The sequence below is a fragment of the Meleagris gallopavo genome, chromosome 12 (assembly GCF_000146605.3).
Source record: "Meleagris gallopavo isolate NT-WF06-2002-E0010 breed Aviagen turkey brand Nicholas breeding stock chromosome 12, Turkey_5.1, whole genome shotgun sequence".
In the NCBI taxonomy this organism is placed as follows: Eukaryota; Metazoa; Chordata; class Aves; order Galliformes; family Phasianidae; genus Meleagris; species Meleagris gallopavo.
In genome coordinates this window covers 11,694,870-11,712,091 of record NC_015022.2, presented here as the reverse complement: position 1 = coordinate 11,712,091, position 17,222 = coordinate 11,694,870, and the positions used below count along the sequence as shown (strand labels likewise).

The 17,222-nt window shown below is 39.7% G+C and overlaps 1 protein-coding gene across 4 annotated transcripts in view; it reads left to right on the top strand.

Moving 5' to 3' along the window:
- ARNT2 (aryl hydrocarbon receptor nuclear translocator 2) overlaps nt 1–17,222 on the top strand; it is a 77,997-nt gene that overhangs the window by 3,194 nt on the left and 57,581 nt on the right. For 2 of the 4 annotated variants that reach the window (XM_019619491.2, XM_019619492.2), the window contains exons 2-7: nt 1,131–1,242; nt 6,746–6,793; nt 9,669–9,713; nt 9,825–9,869; nt 12,340–12,553; nt 14,181–14,394. In XM_019619491.2, coding sequence (XP_019475036.1) covers nt 1,133–1,242; nt 6,746–6,793; nt 9,669–9,713; nt 9,825–9,869; nt 12,340–12,553; nt 14,181–14,394 — 676 coding nt within the window. In that variant the 5' untranslated portion in view covers nt 1,131–1,132. The remainder of the gene's footprint in view (nt 1–1,130; nt 1,243–6,745; nt 6,794–9,668; nt 9,714–9,824; nt 9,870–12,339; nt 12,554–14,180; nt 14,395–17,222) is intronic. The other 2 variants (XM_010717467.3, XM_010717466.3) reach the window with 2 other exon arrangements.

Genomic DNA, 17,222 nt, shown 5'->3' with positions numbered 1-17,222 from the left:
AAAAAAGCTGGACGGAAGATGCAGTTTCTTTCATGATAATTAAATGTTGTGACTGTAGATTTTTACCTCCACAGCGAGTGTAGTTTATCTGATTTAAAAAGTTTTAATTGCTTGCATGCTTTACAGGAGTTGCACAGAGATAAAATGTGCTTAATCCATGGAACAAGAGAAAAAGATATAAACATGTTATAGTTCATTTTTCTTTTTCAAAACTGTAATAGACTGTCACTAATAGGTTGTAAAAATACTTGCCTTTAGTGCTCTGAAGATGTCAGGTGTGCTGTTGCTATCTGTCAGGTCAGAGATTTGGGGGTGAGGATCTCATTAAGATGGGGCTGTATCATGGAATCATATAGTGGCTTGGATTGTAAGGGACCTCAAAGATCATCCAGTTCCAACCCCCAGCAGCGTGCAGGGTTGCCAACCACAATATCAGGCATTGGATCAGGCTGCTCAGGGCCCCATCCAACCTGGCCTTGAGCACCTCTGGGGATGGAGCACTGGCAGAGGGGTGAATGCTTGTGTCTGGGGCTTGGGTCAGTCTACCAAGTGCCATGCTGAAATACAGGAAGGCTTGCAGCTCTCCTGAGTTCAGCCTGGTCTTTGGAATATGCTAGAATATAAGTAATAAAAACAAAGGCATCACCTGGAAATTCATTGCTACTCTAAACTCTTGACTTCTTTGGCGGACTGGGATGTCTCTGAAGTTTTATTTTTCTCAGTACCTACAGCTACATTTGTCTTGGAAATGCAGCTCTGTGTATCTGTACGGGGAGTTTAGCTACTGTGAGAGGTTGTTGGCCTTCATATGACAGCCCATCCGAGAAGCTGAGCTGTAGCATTCTCAAGTAAACTAAAATACAGAGGGACCTGCTGTACTCTGTGTTCTTTCATCTGCCTCCCAAGGCACTCTTAATGGCTATTGACAAACCTAGACTTGTTGTAAGGGGGCTGAAAATGTGCTTGGCTTTGGTGGGAAGGCATTTCTCTCTCCTAGAGGAGAAAAAAAGGAAAGCTTTTCCCTGCTTGTTTTTGAAAGAGCTTTTCTCAAATTTTGTCGCCGCCGTTGTCTCCTTGGGGGGGTGATGGATTAAAGGTTTTTTCTCTCTTTTCCTGCTTATGTTTTACAGAAATGGCATCCGATATTCCTGGCTCGGTGGCCTTGCCAGTGGCACCGATGGCGAGCGGCCAAGTGAGAATGGCAGGGTCCATGCCTTCCAGAGGGGGAAAGCGACGCTCCGGGTAAGGCATGTCTTCAGGGCTGAAACTGAGAATATCCATCTGTATGTATGCTTATTATGTAATGTTGATGTAGGTAACTGTCTTGTGGCATTAGTGACTGGTGTTCTGTTTTTCTCTTCAATGTATCTGCTCTTCCTGCAAGATCAAACTTGCTGATAAGAGTTCGTTGTTTTGCACACTTCAAAAGATTTTCGGATTTGGCAAAGCATCCAGAAGCAGAATTTGGATCCTGTGGCTGTTTTTCATGTAACGATTGCACATTGCCTACATCTGTTTAATCTCAAGAAGAATTCATCTTATGAATAAAGGTAGCAAGATTTGTTTTTGCTTGTGCGTGCCTGCTATCCAACTTCATCTGAAAAGTGGACCTGGAATCTCTCAAATAGATGCCTTCTGTTGAGAATGCTTTCCATATAGTCCCAGGTACATGGAAAGCATAAGCAGCCTCTCTGTTCGATGTTTGTGGTCTGTGACATTCTAAGCCTCAATGGAACTGCAGCAGAGTCTTTCCAGCTTGGGGAGAAGGAGCCCAAATCAAATCGAGCTCCTCACCTACATGAGAGTTCTGCTAAAGAAAAATCTCTTTTTTTCCAAATGTAAAAGTTGATGTGATGTAGCCATAGCTTTTCCACATCAGGTTGTTCTGTGCAACTCATAGAATCATAGTAATCTGTATTAGAAGAAAGGCATCTTGAGAGCTACAGAAGAACAACAAATCATTCTCTGATATTATCAAAAATACTTCTTTTTTTTTTTTTAAAAAAAAAGCTTTATCACAAGTAATGATCTGTAGGTGATTCTTTCCCAGAGTTCTCTCTGGTACGATTCTGCCTGCAAAAGAGATCGATTAGTTTTATATTCAGCCCTAAACATTGCAGTGGAAGGACTCAGAATGAATGGTAATGTGAATAAAATCTTTACTGACAGGCACCTGGTGAGAAGCCCTGATTCCCTGTGAGAGCCATCCAGTCCTAGGTGCTGGGTCGAGGAGCAGTGCTGGAGCCTTGCTCCTGGAACGAGTTGAGGAAGGAGAACGTGGACCTTAGCTTGGGCACACAATTGGGCTTGTGGGGGTTGTCTGGGGGAGGGGCTTCCTTTGGAACAGGATGGTTGTTCCCCTTTAAGTGTGCTTCCATGTGCTGAGCCAATTGTATAAGATTGCTTGGAAAAATTACCCAAAATCTGTTTTTGACAGACATTACGTTTATGTTGGGAAACATTTTAGAGACAAAGCCTGTTCAAACATGCCCTCAGAAGAAGAAATAGAGCATTAGCAACTTTTTATTGCTACATAGCATGTATAACGCTTATGCTTTTGGGTTAAAGGATACTTACCTCTTTTTTTTCGTCATAAGCCACAACAAGTATGCACACTGGCTTGCAAAGTGTGGTTGCAGAGGGTTGATGCTGCTGAGTGTGAAATCTTCTGATTATACTAGGTACTGATTTGATAATTAATTGAAGGCTGTACTTTAAATACTGCATTTTAAATATCCTCAATCTATTTGCAAGGAAGGGGAGTGAGGGAGGACGGCAGGAACATAAAATCAAATTATTTGAAATGTATTTAATATGCAAATTCTGTGAATAAGATAGTATAAATTTGCAGCTATATCCAGACTGTGGTGTTTCATCTGTGCACTGTGGCTCTAAACCAGCAGCCCTTCTTCAAGCCTGAGCCGGGGGTGCATTTTTTTCTTTTGCTGTGCAGTATTCAGGCCTGAAGGGAAAGAATGCCTGCTGTGTCTGATGCCTTGTAGCGTCTCTTTGAACAAAGTTGCAGCTAACACTTGGTCCTTTCATTACTGCCCTGGTGGTGCATCTTTATGCACCTAAATCCTTGGGCATTTTAGAAATGAGTGCTTTGTGTCAGGCATAAAGGAATATAGCTCTGAACGCAGTCGTCTTTTCTAGCTTCAGTTATCTCTGAAAATTGTTTCTTTTCTCATAATTGCTGAGGCAAGCTGGCAGAATAATTGCTGCGTGGTCTTGAATGTAGATCAGTTTGAGCTCATTGGCTATCCAGGAGGTGTTTCTGTGGTGCAGGCATTCAGCTTCATTGACAGCTCAGAAAAATATTTTTCCTTTCTACAGATTATACCGAGTGCTTCATAGAAAAAAAAGTGAAGCCTCGTAGTGTGTAAGCTAATACATTGCCGTGATCAGTAACTTCCTCACGTAAGGTATTTTTTCTTTAGGCTTTGCTGTATTGGAGGATAAGGGGCTTTTTCTGCAATCATGGAGGTCTGAGTTCTTGTTTTTTTTACAGTTGCATTGGTTCTGTTCCATTCCATCACACGCTCCTGTCTTTTCTCTAATGCAGAACTGGGAGATCTGAGCAGGTCTGACCGCTCCCCCGTCTCTCCCCCCACCTCGTACTGCACGAGGGCTGCAGTGCACACCCCATACACAGCTCAGCGCTGCCTCAGCTCTCCACTCTGCCCCTTTCTATGCTGAACATACTCAGCACTGCTTGGGAATTTTACATAGCCATTTTGCTTCAGTGCTCAAATCCCTTCCCATCTCATTTTTTAACCTGTGCAGAACCTCCTTGTGTTTTTTCTTTTTTTTTTTTTAGTTTTGTTTTTTTGTATGGAAATGCTTCTAATTAAATATAAATTAAGAGCATATTTTTGTCACATTACTTATGTTGCTCACATGTCTTCTTGAGGAAAATATATTTTAATAAGTACCTCATATGTCAATTCCTTTCAGATTGATGTGATCAATGTGAAAAAGGAAAGCACGATTTATACTCTTCAAAACAAAAGAATGCAGTGCAGCTCTTTCTTAAAGTCTCTTTTTAATGGGAATTTTAAATGAAGATAAGATACTCCTTCAGTAACTTCTGAAATGATACCATTTGTCTTCTTTGAGGCTGCTTCCACTGTTCTGCTAATGTGCAGTATATTCTATCTGAACAGAAGATCTTATCTGCCAGGGTAGAGGAGTTTGTTGGAATGTTATTTTGGTGTGTCTTGCTGTGTACAGCTAAAGGTTGCAGTTGATTCCCTATTTTTCAGTTTGCCTTACTATAAAGCAGATGCAGTGATTCAGTCAAGGAGCTGAAACTACTGGATTTAAACCTGAGATTTATTTCATGCTGCACACCAAAATTAGGAAACTTGTTTATTAACAACAATGGGACAGGGATACACTTCCATTTTTACAAATACTGACATTTTTATGAACTTCATGTAATTATTTTTTTGCATTTGGAAAAAAGTTGTGATTTTCTAGTAGTCTTATAAAGCAAAGATCTTAAAGACTTGAGTCTGCTACAATCTGGTAGAGACTGTGGGGAACCTACTGTAAATATGGTAGGAATGACCTACAGAAGTTGACAGATCAGGATCTCATAAGAAGAGAAACTGATATCCAGCCACTTGGATAAACTGATGAGTTACTTCCAAATGGGTGAATGGGGCTGTACATACAGCGTGGGCAGCAAGACTGAGCCTTAGGCTCTCATCGGTTTCTCTGTCATTTTCTGTATTACATTTTAGAAATAATAAAATAGACTCAGTGCAGTAGAGCCAATATTTGATTTGGTGTGGTGACGGGGAAACTCATCTCTTAGCACTCAGTTGAAGTATTTCATTGGAAGCCAAGAAAATACCAAGGCATATCATCCTAGTGCATTGGAGCGGAAGAAAAAGGGAATACAAAATGAATGCATCCCAGCTGAATCTCTGAGGAAGGTCCTGGCGTAGCACAGGCCGTGTGGCTGGCCGCTGGAGGTCGGTGTTGTTCTGCACAACGCAGCTGTAAGGTCACTGCCAAGGGAAGTGATTTACAGGCTGGATTTGGTGATAATTGGGTGAGCAAAAATGCAATTTCTTGTGAAAATGATGATTTCATCAAACTTAACCAAATTAAAGATGTATTTCTTCTTAAGACTCCTTTGGGAAAATGATTTTCTCCCTGCTTCCTTCAGCAATGAATAACCACTATTGCCATCTGGAAAATATTACTCTGCCGTTTCCAATTCCTTTACATATTTGCTGCTTGTGTCCTGATTGAACGTAGGTTGCTGTGAGTCAGATGCATCTTTTATAGACCAGTCTGTCTTTGATATCAAAATAAGGAAGCAAGGCTGTACTGTCTAGCTGGAGCGTATACTGCTGTATGTTCATTTAATTATGAAGAGTTCTTACACCAATGTTCCCACACTCTGAGCACACAAATCTTAATTTTTAATTTGAAACGGTTTTTAATATTGAGATAAATATCATTGTCACTTTGCAGAGTTTTGCAGCTAGTATGTCATACCTATTGTTAACGTGAAGTGGTAGAGACATTGAATTGGTAATTATATCAAATTTATTACGCTGAAATGTTAGAAAACTTAGAATGTGAAGAAACTCAACAAAACCCTTTATAAAATGAAACTATGATTTTCAGTCTACATGAATTACTTTTATGTGGCTGCTCAAATCTCCGTCATACTAACATACTTCCTTATAAAAATTAATATACCAATACAATAATTGTATCTGAAAATTTTATATTGGCTTGGTTCTTAGGCTGATGTAATGCCAAAGTCACCTCTGTTATTAATGGGATGTCTATTCATCCACTTCTTTGTAGAGGTGTAAAATGCTTGGAAACGTTACTACTTTTACAGAATTCGTAGCAACTTAACATCAACAGGAAGGAGATGATCATGCTGCCTGACATAGGAGAGTAATGTAGTTGGCTACTTTAGGAGGTTGATCTTCCCAGTCTCACTGGTTACAAGCAAGGAAAGGTTCCTGCTTTTTGTGGCTCCCCAGAGCAGCCCAGCTGGATGGCTGGGATTTGGCCCAAGGAAAAGCTCATCTCTTCTGTTGACTTAAGGAGGTATTGGACACGAGGAAGGTAAGTTAGGTAGACCCATAAGTCACTTCAGTGTGGCCTAGATGAGGACTGCAATGTAATTGCCATCCACAGGCTGGCTGGCAATTCTTGTGAAATGTGGTAGTATGGGGCTAAAGAATGTATCACACTTAAAATCAATAGAAGCAAAGTATGTAATCCTCTCAGCAGAGAGGCTGGGAGTTTATTCTGCTCTACCTCCAATGTCATCTTTAAAATGGATAAAAACAGTGTGTACCTGCAGAACTTTATGTTCTTTAGGCAGAATTTCAGTTCTTTTGTGGAGTCTGTACTGATTTCTGAAGGCTTCTATCAGGCCTAAGAGAGAGTTCTTATCACTGCTTCACAGGAGCTGCACTTGTCCAATATTTTCTATTATTTGTTAATGTAGGTGGTGCAGATTTTTGAAGAGCAGACCAGAGTGAGGGTTTATTTGTTGCTGTTTATTAACTTGTGTTCCTTGTATTCCTGGCTCTATCCTGAGCTACTTTCAGAGGATCTGGAGAGCATGTATGAGACTGAATCTATGGTCATTAACACCTCCAGTTAAAATACAAACTAAACAAGATTGAGAACTGCTGGCTTGAATGTGTATATCACCACTGCCAATTTCATGATTACATATTTGGAAATCTTCCTTTTACAGAATGGATTTTGATGATGAAGATGGGGAAGGACCCAGCAAATTTTCAAGGTGAGCCTTCATAAGGAGTTGGCCAATTGTTGACTCTTTCAGTGGAGGAAGACAGCTTTCTCAGTGCTGCTATTTTAAAGTCTGTTGGCAACTTCTTCAGCCCATAGCCAAACAACTTGTCTTAAATTCTAGTTAGCTTTTTACCTGCTTCCTCTGCAGATTAGGCATACTGGCAGAAATTTGCTCAGTGTAGCTATTGGCTTGCAAAGCTGACAGTATGCTTGTGTCAATAATAATTTCATCTGCAGCTAAAAATTGCAGTTTTTCTTACTTGACATAGCTTAGTATTTCAGCTGCTATAAATGAACTTTGGTTATTTGACATTGCTGAAGTTGTCTTTCTGCTACTGAAAATGAATTTTATTTTGAACTTAGATCAGATGTTAACTTCTTGTTAAGACAATACGACAGATCCTAGAGGCGCGGATTGTTTTTTTTTTTGAGATTAAAGCTCATTACGTACCATTAGGTGTAACTGGATAGTAAAAAATTGCCAAAAAAATATTATAGTTAACATGGAATATTCTATGCTAGAAATAAAAACAAGCTTTAAAGCATCATTGCCATTTTTCACTTTTGTTCTGATCACACTATCTGCATTTTTTTGTCAGAAACCAAGTGGCTACTCTTGGAATAGGTGCTTTGAGGCCTACAGATAACTGCTAATCACTCAAATTGTAATTGCAGCTATATAGCTGCAGCCATATTCAAGCACAGCTGTCACTACAGGGTTTTAACATTATCATCCTAGCCAGTCTGAAAGAAAAGTATGCTGAAGATGTGCTGTAACACTGTAGTGTAACCTTTGGATGGGACCAGCTGCACGCATGTTCAGCTGTTATCATTTACTGAAAACGTTCCAGTCTGTGGTTCTAAAACTGATGGTCTGAGGGCTAGTCCGAACGTTTTCTAGAAGATACCTGCTGATGATTCATGACTAATAAGGCCTAATTTGTGCCTGTACAAGCGTCATTGTTTCTAGACACAGTGCTACGCACGCTTTTGTCTGGCTCTGCCCTGGCTTCAGCCTTTGAAAATTTGGGGGGGAGAGCCAGTTCCATAATTTTTTTTTTCAGAAGTATGATGTGCTGTGCTACGTCTCTGATTTTAGATGCTAGATCAAAATGTGATTTTTAAATCTTAAACGCTGTAGAAATCCCAGATGGTTCTACTTTTGGGGAGGGTACAGAAGAACAGTGCAGAGATGGAGTACCTCAGAAAGGATCCACTCAGAGATCAGCTGTGGGGCTGGAAGGGAAAAAAGAGTAGTGGAGGCAGCAGCATCTTGAGCAACCAGCCAGATGAGGGTGAGCAGGCAAACCCCAAGCTAGGGCAGTTCTGTAGATAATGGTGTTAGCATGGTGCTCCATATGGGTTAACACACCTTACTTCTCAGAGAGTTCCCAGCCAGGTCAGGTATCTGCATGGCTTGTCGTGGGCACATGAAGATGCATGTACTTCTCACCTAATGGCATATGGCAATTCCTCATCAAATCTGTTTAAAGTTCGTAGAGCACCGTATGTTCTGTGGGCAGAGTCAAGTGGAAGAAAGTGACTTTTCACTTGAATGTTTTGAGGATGTGAGTGCTAAATGTAATGTAGAAAGGAGTGCAGCTCAAGTCTCATGCTTTGGCGTGAGAGTGTGAATGAGATTTAATGAGGAAGGAAAATAAGTCTCATAGAAGATTTTGTATGTTTTGACTACTTAAAATTACTTTCAGCTCATTTGTGAAGAAAAAAAGAAAAATAATTAGTATTTTAGAACGGAAAAGATGCTTTCTTACACCATCTTTACTTACCAGGTAATATGTGGAAGTTCCATAGGCTCTCTTTAGCAATAAATTACATTGTTTTAGAAGGTGTAATTCTGATAGAAAATCTGACTTTGCTATTGAGCAGTCTCAGTTCTAGAAAAGCCATTTGCTTATTTTGTTTTATTTTTGTGTTTTAAAGAACCTACATTTTCTGTTTTGGAGCAAGAGTTTTGATTTCTCCAAATATATTTTTCAAGGTGCAAAAATATGTCTTTTTGTAACTGCTTTAGCAAAATTAATTTCAAAGGCTTGATGCCTTTCATAGGAAAAGAATATGAGGAACATACTATTTTTCAATGAAATATCGCATTGCTGCCTGTCTCTGGGACAACACATCAGAAAGAGTGAAAGTTTAATCACATGGGGCTGAAGTCCCATGGATCTGGATATCCTCGTTGACTTGCTGCAAGTATCTGTTTAGGCATCAGACTTGTGTTAATTCAGAAAGGAATGAGGTATCTGCTTACTTTTAGGGATCTAAGCCAGTTATAATTTCACTTCTATTTACCCAGCAGTTTCACGCCTGCCCAGCTTTTGCCAGTCTTTCCAGCAAGTGGTACAGTGTAGATAGCTACTAGAGCTTTTTTTCTGAAGGCATCTCTGTATAATGCATTGCACTTAAGTGTGTGTCTCTCTGCCCTGCCGTGTTATCTGTAGACCATCAGTGCCCTCTGCTGAGTTGTGGTTGCAATCTGGAAAAGATAACTCTCACTTCCAACATAGCAATGAATATTTCATGGGCTGCTGTCGATAGAAGCTCAGTGGTGTTTTCTGTAATGGTGCTGGTTGTGAAGTTTCCCAAGTGATGAGTGTATGTTAGTGTTTGCATAAATCCAATGAAATGTATCTTTTTTTTAAATGTACAAAGGAAGTTTTTGAACTGGCATGGCTTGGAAGTTCCATTAGACTCCATAGTTTCTTTGCTTTATCGTTTTCATGCCCTTGTTTTTCTTGCTGTTTTTTGTAATAGTTTGCAGTTGTGAACCTCTTTGCTTTTTGCTGCGTGTTGACTTTCATAAATGTATAACCCTTGTGAATTTACTTACTGTCTTCTGTTTATAGGTATGATGGTGATCAAATAACTGGTGATAAGGAAAAGTTTGCAAGGTAGGCATGGTCCTGAGAGGTCTCCTGCCGAGAGAAAAGAAGGGAATGGTCATATCCAAAACATCTCAGTATGTGTGCCTTAGCTTAGAGAGCTGGTTATTTTGTTTCTAGGTGGGAAGATGATCAAAGTACTGCTGACACAGAAAGGATGGCCAGGTACAAAGAAGGAAAATCAAAAGTGATTTTTTCCCATTTTTGTTTTCTGTGATGCCCTTCTGACTGATCAAAAAGTAGAAAGGGTTGGCTGATCTAAAAATTCTTGAAGTCTAACCTTGGACCTTCGTGGGTTTGAATCAGCTCCCACAATCTCTCAAAATGTAATGTTCCTCCAAAACTTCCATGCAAAAACAGAGTTAGAAATTACAGAATTAGGACATCATACTGTATGCATGTTTATGAATGCCAGGGTTCCATGGGCAGGCCCTTTTGGAAAAGGAACACAATCTGTCTTTTAGGAGTTTAAGTTTGAGTTAGTTTCAGGAAACTTTCAGAGTTTTGTTTGTTTGATCCCTTTCATAGCCAACTGGTTAACGTGCCATTACTTTTTATGATCATAAAAAAATTGGACTATTGACTATTCTTGTTTTTCTTCTCTTTCTTTTGCTGTGTGTTTGTTCTTTATAATAGTTGTTTATAATGATTAGAGTATCAAGATAATTTAGTGGCAGATAGGGGAATATATATTTGTAAATGTAAAATATATGTTGAATATTTGTGTTTTTTGTCTCTCAGTTACCATTTCTGTTAAAATGCTGAACTTAGATCAAGCTTTCATCATGTAAAAAATGCATTTTTCTTTCTTTTGTCCATATTTATCTGCATATATATACGCCGAGTTGTACACACATGCTCTTACGTACATGCACGTTGTCACACAAGATGTTCTGCTTTTGTGTGCATACAGTCCAGCTCTCACAGGCTCTGTTCTCTCCCACAGATGTACAGACCGCGCAAAGGCTGTGTGTCAGCCCTTTGAAGTGGAAAGTTTCATTATTAAGTTGTAACAAATAGCTAAATCAGTAGTGACCTTTTCCAAAGGGCTGCATATAATTTACTAAAACACAGTGGCCTGTCACTGCAGGCGTACATTCCTTGATTTCATGAGTATTGGTGTAGTAGCGTAGGCATCAGTAGGAATAGTAAATGCCTGTAGCCCTAACACATAGCATTCCTGTAGAAAGTGCTTCTTGCATCTAACACTTTTATGTGCAGGAAGGAGGATATATGCTGTAAAGTAGGGCAAGCCCATGCATTCCTTTATTTCAGAAAGCAGCATATTACAGCTTGGATTTTTCTTGTCATTTTAAGAAAAGGCTCTACTATTAAACTTACTGCAAAATGTGCCAAGCCTTTCATGATCATTCTTCGTAATATTCAATTTCAAAGAATGCTGGAATTTCTTTTAAAGTTGTGTTTATCATACTGATCAGTGTTGGTGGACTCTCCATGTGATCACCATGTCATCTTGTTGGATCAGCCAGAGATCCCACAAGAAAATGCCATGCAGAGCTCATTGAAATCAGTGGAAGATGCTGCTTCGATATCTGAAGCATCACATACCTGTTGTATACTTGTATTTAGCTGCCATCTGACAGGTACAGTATGTGAAAAATAAGTGCTAGGCACTGAAGAATTTCAGGTCTCTTTGGACCGTCTCTCTCAGTTGTACGTACTGGTGTAATTCCTTGATAGTGATCAGACAGTGGTGATTTACAGTAAGAGAAAACTGAACTCTGAGATCTTCAATTCTGGCAGGCTTTGGTGACTGTCAGTTTTGAGAATTCTCAGAGTTGGCTCACCAACTCAGTCATATGTTTTCTATAAAGGATGAGAACATCGGAGCTCAGCCTGTAGCGGGGCAGCATTAAGTATTGTCACTGTTACTTCCCTGCTGTGTTAGTTTGTTCTTGTCCTCAATTCTGACCTATGTCTGATAAGCCAAATGTTTACTTGCTGTCTTTTGTATTTCTTTTATATATATATATACCTATTTATTTAATGTAGTGTTACACCATATATGGCCTCAGTCCTGCAGTCTCATCCTACAGCATCTCCCTGCAAGCGTGAGGCCTCGTACTGGGAGGCTGGACTTGGCACACAGTATTAGAGGACATGGAGATCTTTGTGGTCATTAAGTGGGTGTTTTCAGCTGGGACATAGGGTTTTTTCCCCTACATAGTGAGACGTGATCCAGTTATACTAGTGAGAGCTTTCCTCTAAAGGAGGCCTCTTATAAGCATAGCCAACATCTTGAGCAAGGTCTGGAAGGTGTGTGTGCATCACCTTCAGCAAATTCAGGACTTTGGCAGGTGTACCTCAAATCTTTCTACTTCTATTATTTGTCCTTAAACCAAAGGAAACTAAACAGATTAAGAGATTAAGGCCAGAAACCAACAGGATAGAAATTTGAGTTCTTCCACAGCTATAGGCAAATCGTCCTTCTGTGGCCTGGATTTTCTGGCTATAAACTGAGAGATAACAGTGCTCAGCTTTGTAAAGCACGGTACTCTCCTGACGTGATAACTAAAAACAAGTGCAAAGTATTATGATCTCTTACCTCCATTTGAAAATTTCACACTGATTATGTCTACTTTTCTGTTGGTTTGGTGTTTCTCTGAACGATCAGGGAGAATCACAGTGAAATTGAGAGACGCAGAAGAAATAAGATGACGCAGTACATCACAGAGCTGTCTGACATGGTGCCCACATGTAGCGCATTGGCTCGTAAGCCTGACAAGCTGACAATCCTTCGGATGGCTGTTTCACACATGAAATCAATGAGGGGCACTGGGAACAAATCTACTGATGGAGCTTACAAGCCATCGTTTCTTACGGAACAGGTAGATCTTTTCACAAATGTGTTTGTTCTGGTTTGTGGTTGTTTAGGCTCTGTAAGGAGTTCTAGGCGGCTGAACTGGGCTGTGATGAATCCCATCTGTAACATCTGGGGTACTTTACTGATTACGTTTCTAGGGCAAGAGGGAAGGTGCACCCAGTACTTGAAGAAAAACTGCGTTTGACTCAATGCACTAGAAATTCCTACCGTCTTCGCTGTTTGTGAAGTCCTATGGGTGTAATGTGCATTTTTGTGGTCTGAACAATTTAAGTACTTACATGTGTAAGTTATGGCTAGAAGCAATACTTTTTTTCTGTTAGAGAAACAGCAGCTGCTGCTGACTTGTCAGTATTCACATCTCTACTTATTTTGGCTTTCCTAAAGTGTGCCTCTGGAGGTGCTGTGCCATTCAGATGCTTTTTTTGCAAGGTACGATACCTTGCTTACTTAACATTGCAATTTGTTTTTTGAACCTTGCAGAATGACAGAACTTATTTTAATCTTTGTTAATAATATATTCAAAGCAGCTCACATTATCCTTTGAATAGTGCAGCAGTGAGTTTTTTATTTAGTACGATGTTCAGAATTGGTGTACTTTCTTTCTGATGAAAAAGTTGAAGCCAGCAGTAGTCTTCAGTTTGTTAAGTATTTCTCGAGATGTGTTATTCATTCTTTGGGGGCCTTAGCAGAATTCATCAGGTTATAATCCTCACCTTACCAGGTAGTATCTGCCACTTGCTCGCTCTCTTACCTGAATTGGGGTATGGATTATCCAAAGCTCTGAGTTCCAGATGCAGTAACTCACTGCTCTATCTTAGCAAGCCCTTGCATTCACAAGAGCCACCAAGCAAGAGCTGTGAAGCTTGTTTTCTATGAATTGGAGTAATAATTGTCATCATTTCACATGAGAAGTTTTCAAGCTTTGTTAATCAAAGGTAGCACGTCCACATTATGCATGCAGTCAGCTGTTTGCATATGCATGTCAAGCTGTTAAGTGTCTAGACCAAGTAGGTATCTGAAAGTGCAGGGCAGATTGGAAAAGGAAAAAAGAAATGATGCAACTTTCTTGTACTCAAACATCCTGAAGGGAGAAGAGACTGGGGATTCCTCTCCTTGCCTGTGTTACAGTTTCTGTGTCCCATCTAGTGACTGTTTAATTTACAAACAGAGCTTATCCCGAGGGGAAAAAAAATCCACAAAAACGGACAGGAGAGCTTGTTCGTTTCTTTCCAATTAAATTATCCAGGACATGTAATTAAAGGATGAAATTGCCATATGAGTTATAGTCCTTAATTTCCTCAGTACTCTTAAATTACTTTTTATTTTTCTAACATTAGATACCAATCATGCAACATATAGCAAGTTTTACTTAGTTAATTTTCCTAATGAGAATTGAGATCACCTGATGAAAGGCAGTAAAGGAAAACAAAATTTTGGTTGTTACTAACAAGTCAGTTTATGTCTTACTGCAAACTTGAATGTGCTATTATTTTAGTACCACGAAGAAAACTTCTCCCAGTGTTTTGATCATCTACTAAAGTCTCTAAAAAGTAATATTCTTTGGCACTGGCAGATGTGTTATTTAATTTCTTTTTCATGCTGTCCTTCTAATCAAATCCCTTCCTTGGAAGGAACTGAAACATCTTATCCTGGAGGCTGCAGATGGGTTCCTGTTTGTGGTTGCAGCTGAGACTGGGAGAGTCATCTACGTATCGGACTCAGTGACTCCCGTGCTCAACCAGCCGCAGTCCGAATGGTTTGGCAGCACATTATATGAACAGGTTCACCCAGATGATGTGGAAAAGCTACGGGAGCAGCTCTGTACATCTGAAAACTCTATGACAGGTCAGATTTGTCCAAAGTGTGGTTCATTGTATTACAGATCCCTGCTGAGGTTTTCTGACACTCAAACAACTGTTTTACAAATCTCTTAAAAATTGAGTTCACTGAGATTAGAATGCCTTTTTCTTGCAGGCACTGAAGTAATATAAGCCATCTTTTGTATTACTACATTTTGTTTGACTTGAGTCAAATCATTTTCGTATAGCTCTTTTTTCAAACTTCTGGCTTGGGTAGGTTTGGAAGCTGAATTGTTTTCAGGCATCGTCTGGAAATCTAGATTGTTTTCCCTTCGTCCTCTGAACTTGTGACTTCTTTACAAATATGTATTTCTTTATGACAGTGTTTATTTTGAAGGCAAAAATCATCCTTCAGACTTTTCCATTTTCATAAAAGCTCCTTGTGGTTTTCTAACGGGAATCCTGGAAAAAAAAAAATATCTAGTGTTTGGCAGCTGAAAGTCTGATGTGGATTTTAAACAAGAGTTCTGCTCCTGTAGCAGTGGCGTAAGTTAGCTGCAGTTGACAATGTGTTATTTAACGCAGAAAACTATATTATACTTGTAGTATAATTCTGGCTTTTACAGTTATTCATGTTTGGGGCTGCCAGTAGGGAACTATCCTCTCTTTAATAGAATATGCATATGTCAGAGCTATGAGAAGTAACTAAATCCTATTTTAACTCAAAATTGGAAAGGGGAAAGCTCAGCGTCTCTTTTTATTCTTCCATGTAATGTGTTTATAGCTAAAAAGAAAAAAAAAAAAAACAACTATAACTAGGAGAGCATTACATATAACCAAATCCTGATTAATGTTGAAGACACATAATTTCTCCTTGCTGTAGTAGTTCAGACTTCTGACCTGGCTTGCTGGAAGTTTTGTTGTGTTTCATAACTCAAAGGACAGTGAACCAGTTTTGAGTGAACCTGCATGCTGTTTACAGCTTCCATGTTAAAACAGTGCCAAATTCATGGCTTCCTGTGGTTTGAATATGATGTGGTTTTGGCAGAGCTTTCCTCTATTCATATTGAAAACTCAAAGCAAAATTCTGTGGTAAAAATCCAGATGGATCAAAACCAAACAAATGATTAGGGGAACCTGTGCAGAACAAAACAGCTGAGTTCTGTACCACTTTAAAATGTATATGTAAGATCTGCAAAAGAGCACAGTCGCTGTTTTTACTATATAGTATGTTACACATTATAATGCACATACCATTTTCCTCTAAGAAGTACTTCAGAGCCTAGCTGAACAGTTGCACTTAGACTTCCAGAAGTGCTCTGATGGTTAGTGGGCTTAACATGCATAAACTAAAGCAGGACTAGAGAAATGCTGAGCTGTTCTGAAAGTCCAAGTCTGTGTTTCTTTCATTTTTCTTTTCTTTTTACACTGAACTCATCTTTAGCCAGTGGAAAGAGAAGTTCAAATAACGGTATTTGTAGGGCTAAATCCTTTTTTTCCTGTCTGAGTCTTTTGGAGTTGTCAGATTGCCACAGAAGTCTCTTAAATCAACAGCACAGGGGCAGCAAAAGTTTTCTCAGTGTGAGAGAAACAGTCAGTGTGGAGCCAGGGTGGCCTGCTTAACTGCACTCTTAAAGGTGTGTAGAAAGATACTTTTTAGAGACTGAGGAATATGTGTAACTACAGCCTTTTCAAGCTTGTGCAGGGAAGAACAGTTCACAATTTGTCCTAACTATACAGAGATATTGTGCAAGTTTTCCTGTGCAAAGTTACTGTGGTTACTTGTGTGCTGCAATTATTGACCCTGGGAAATACCATTAAACAAGAGCAGCACTTCTCTTTATGGACTGTTAGCTAAGCATCAGTTTTCTTTTAAATAGCATGTCAGGAGCATCGCTCTCTCCTTGAGATACATTTTTGAGAACGAGGTCATTCCAGAGTCTGTTCAATCAGTTCCACTTTCCTTCCTGTGACACAAGCTATATTCAGAGTAACAGCATTATAACAGGTAGGAATAAACTGTAGTGAACGGAAATAATGAGTGCCTTAGTGATTTTTAGAAGCAGGTGAAGTAGGCAAATCTCTTCTTCTAAGCCAATGTTTACCAAACCACTTTGGCAGCCGAAAGTCTCTCTAGGCTTTCAAAAGTTATGTTTCATGAAGAACAAAGGCCAACGCAGACTTTAGGGAGCTGTAAACTGCAAGGCAGCCAGCCATAAGTTTTATTTCATTCTTTATTTACTTATTTATTTTCCTTCCCAAAGTGGAGTTCACCACAGGCAGCAGGAAAAACCACATTGTTTAGTGGCCTCTGGCAGTTGAATACAGGGGCTACTTAGAAGAAGGGATTTTCTGGTGAAAGAGCAATGAAGTGCTAAGATTTTTAATTTTACTCTCTTCCTCACCTTCTCAGGGTTCGTTTTCTCAACACTGTAGCCTCCCTCCTTGAGCCCTCAAACTGAGGAAGTAATGACAACACGTTGACAAAGGAGAGCCTTCATTTGCACCGGATCAGAGCAGTGTCCTCTGATTGTACTTGTTATCAGCGGTGATCATTATCAGCGATTTCTGGGGTTTTCCCAGCACCTCCTAGTAGTCATGTCATGCATAAGATACTCCAGACCCCAAGAACTTGTGAGGCTGCCATTGCCAGAGGGAAGAGAGAGAAAAGCTGATGGAGAAAGCAGTTTTGCTCTCACATTTCTACCCTCAGGAGTAAAACTGGGACTGTGGTTGCATGAGCGTCTCTTTGGCAGTCGTACCAGCTTATGCAATGCTCACCTCATTTCACCCACTAATATTTTGGCGTTTGCCATGACTCACTGTAGTACCAGATAAAGGGGCCGGCCCAGCTGAAAGCTAGCCTAAGAAAAA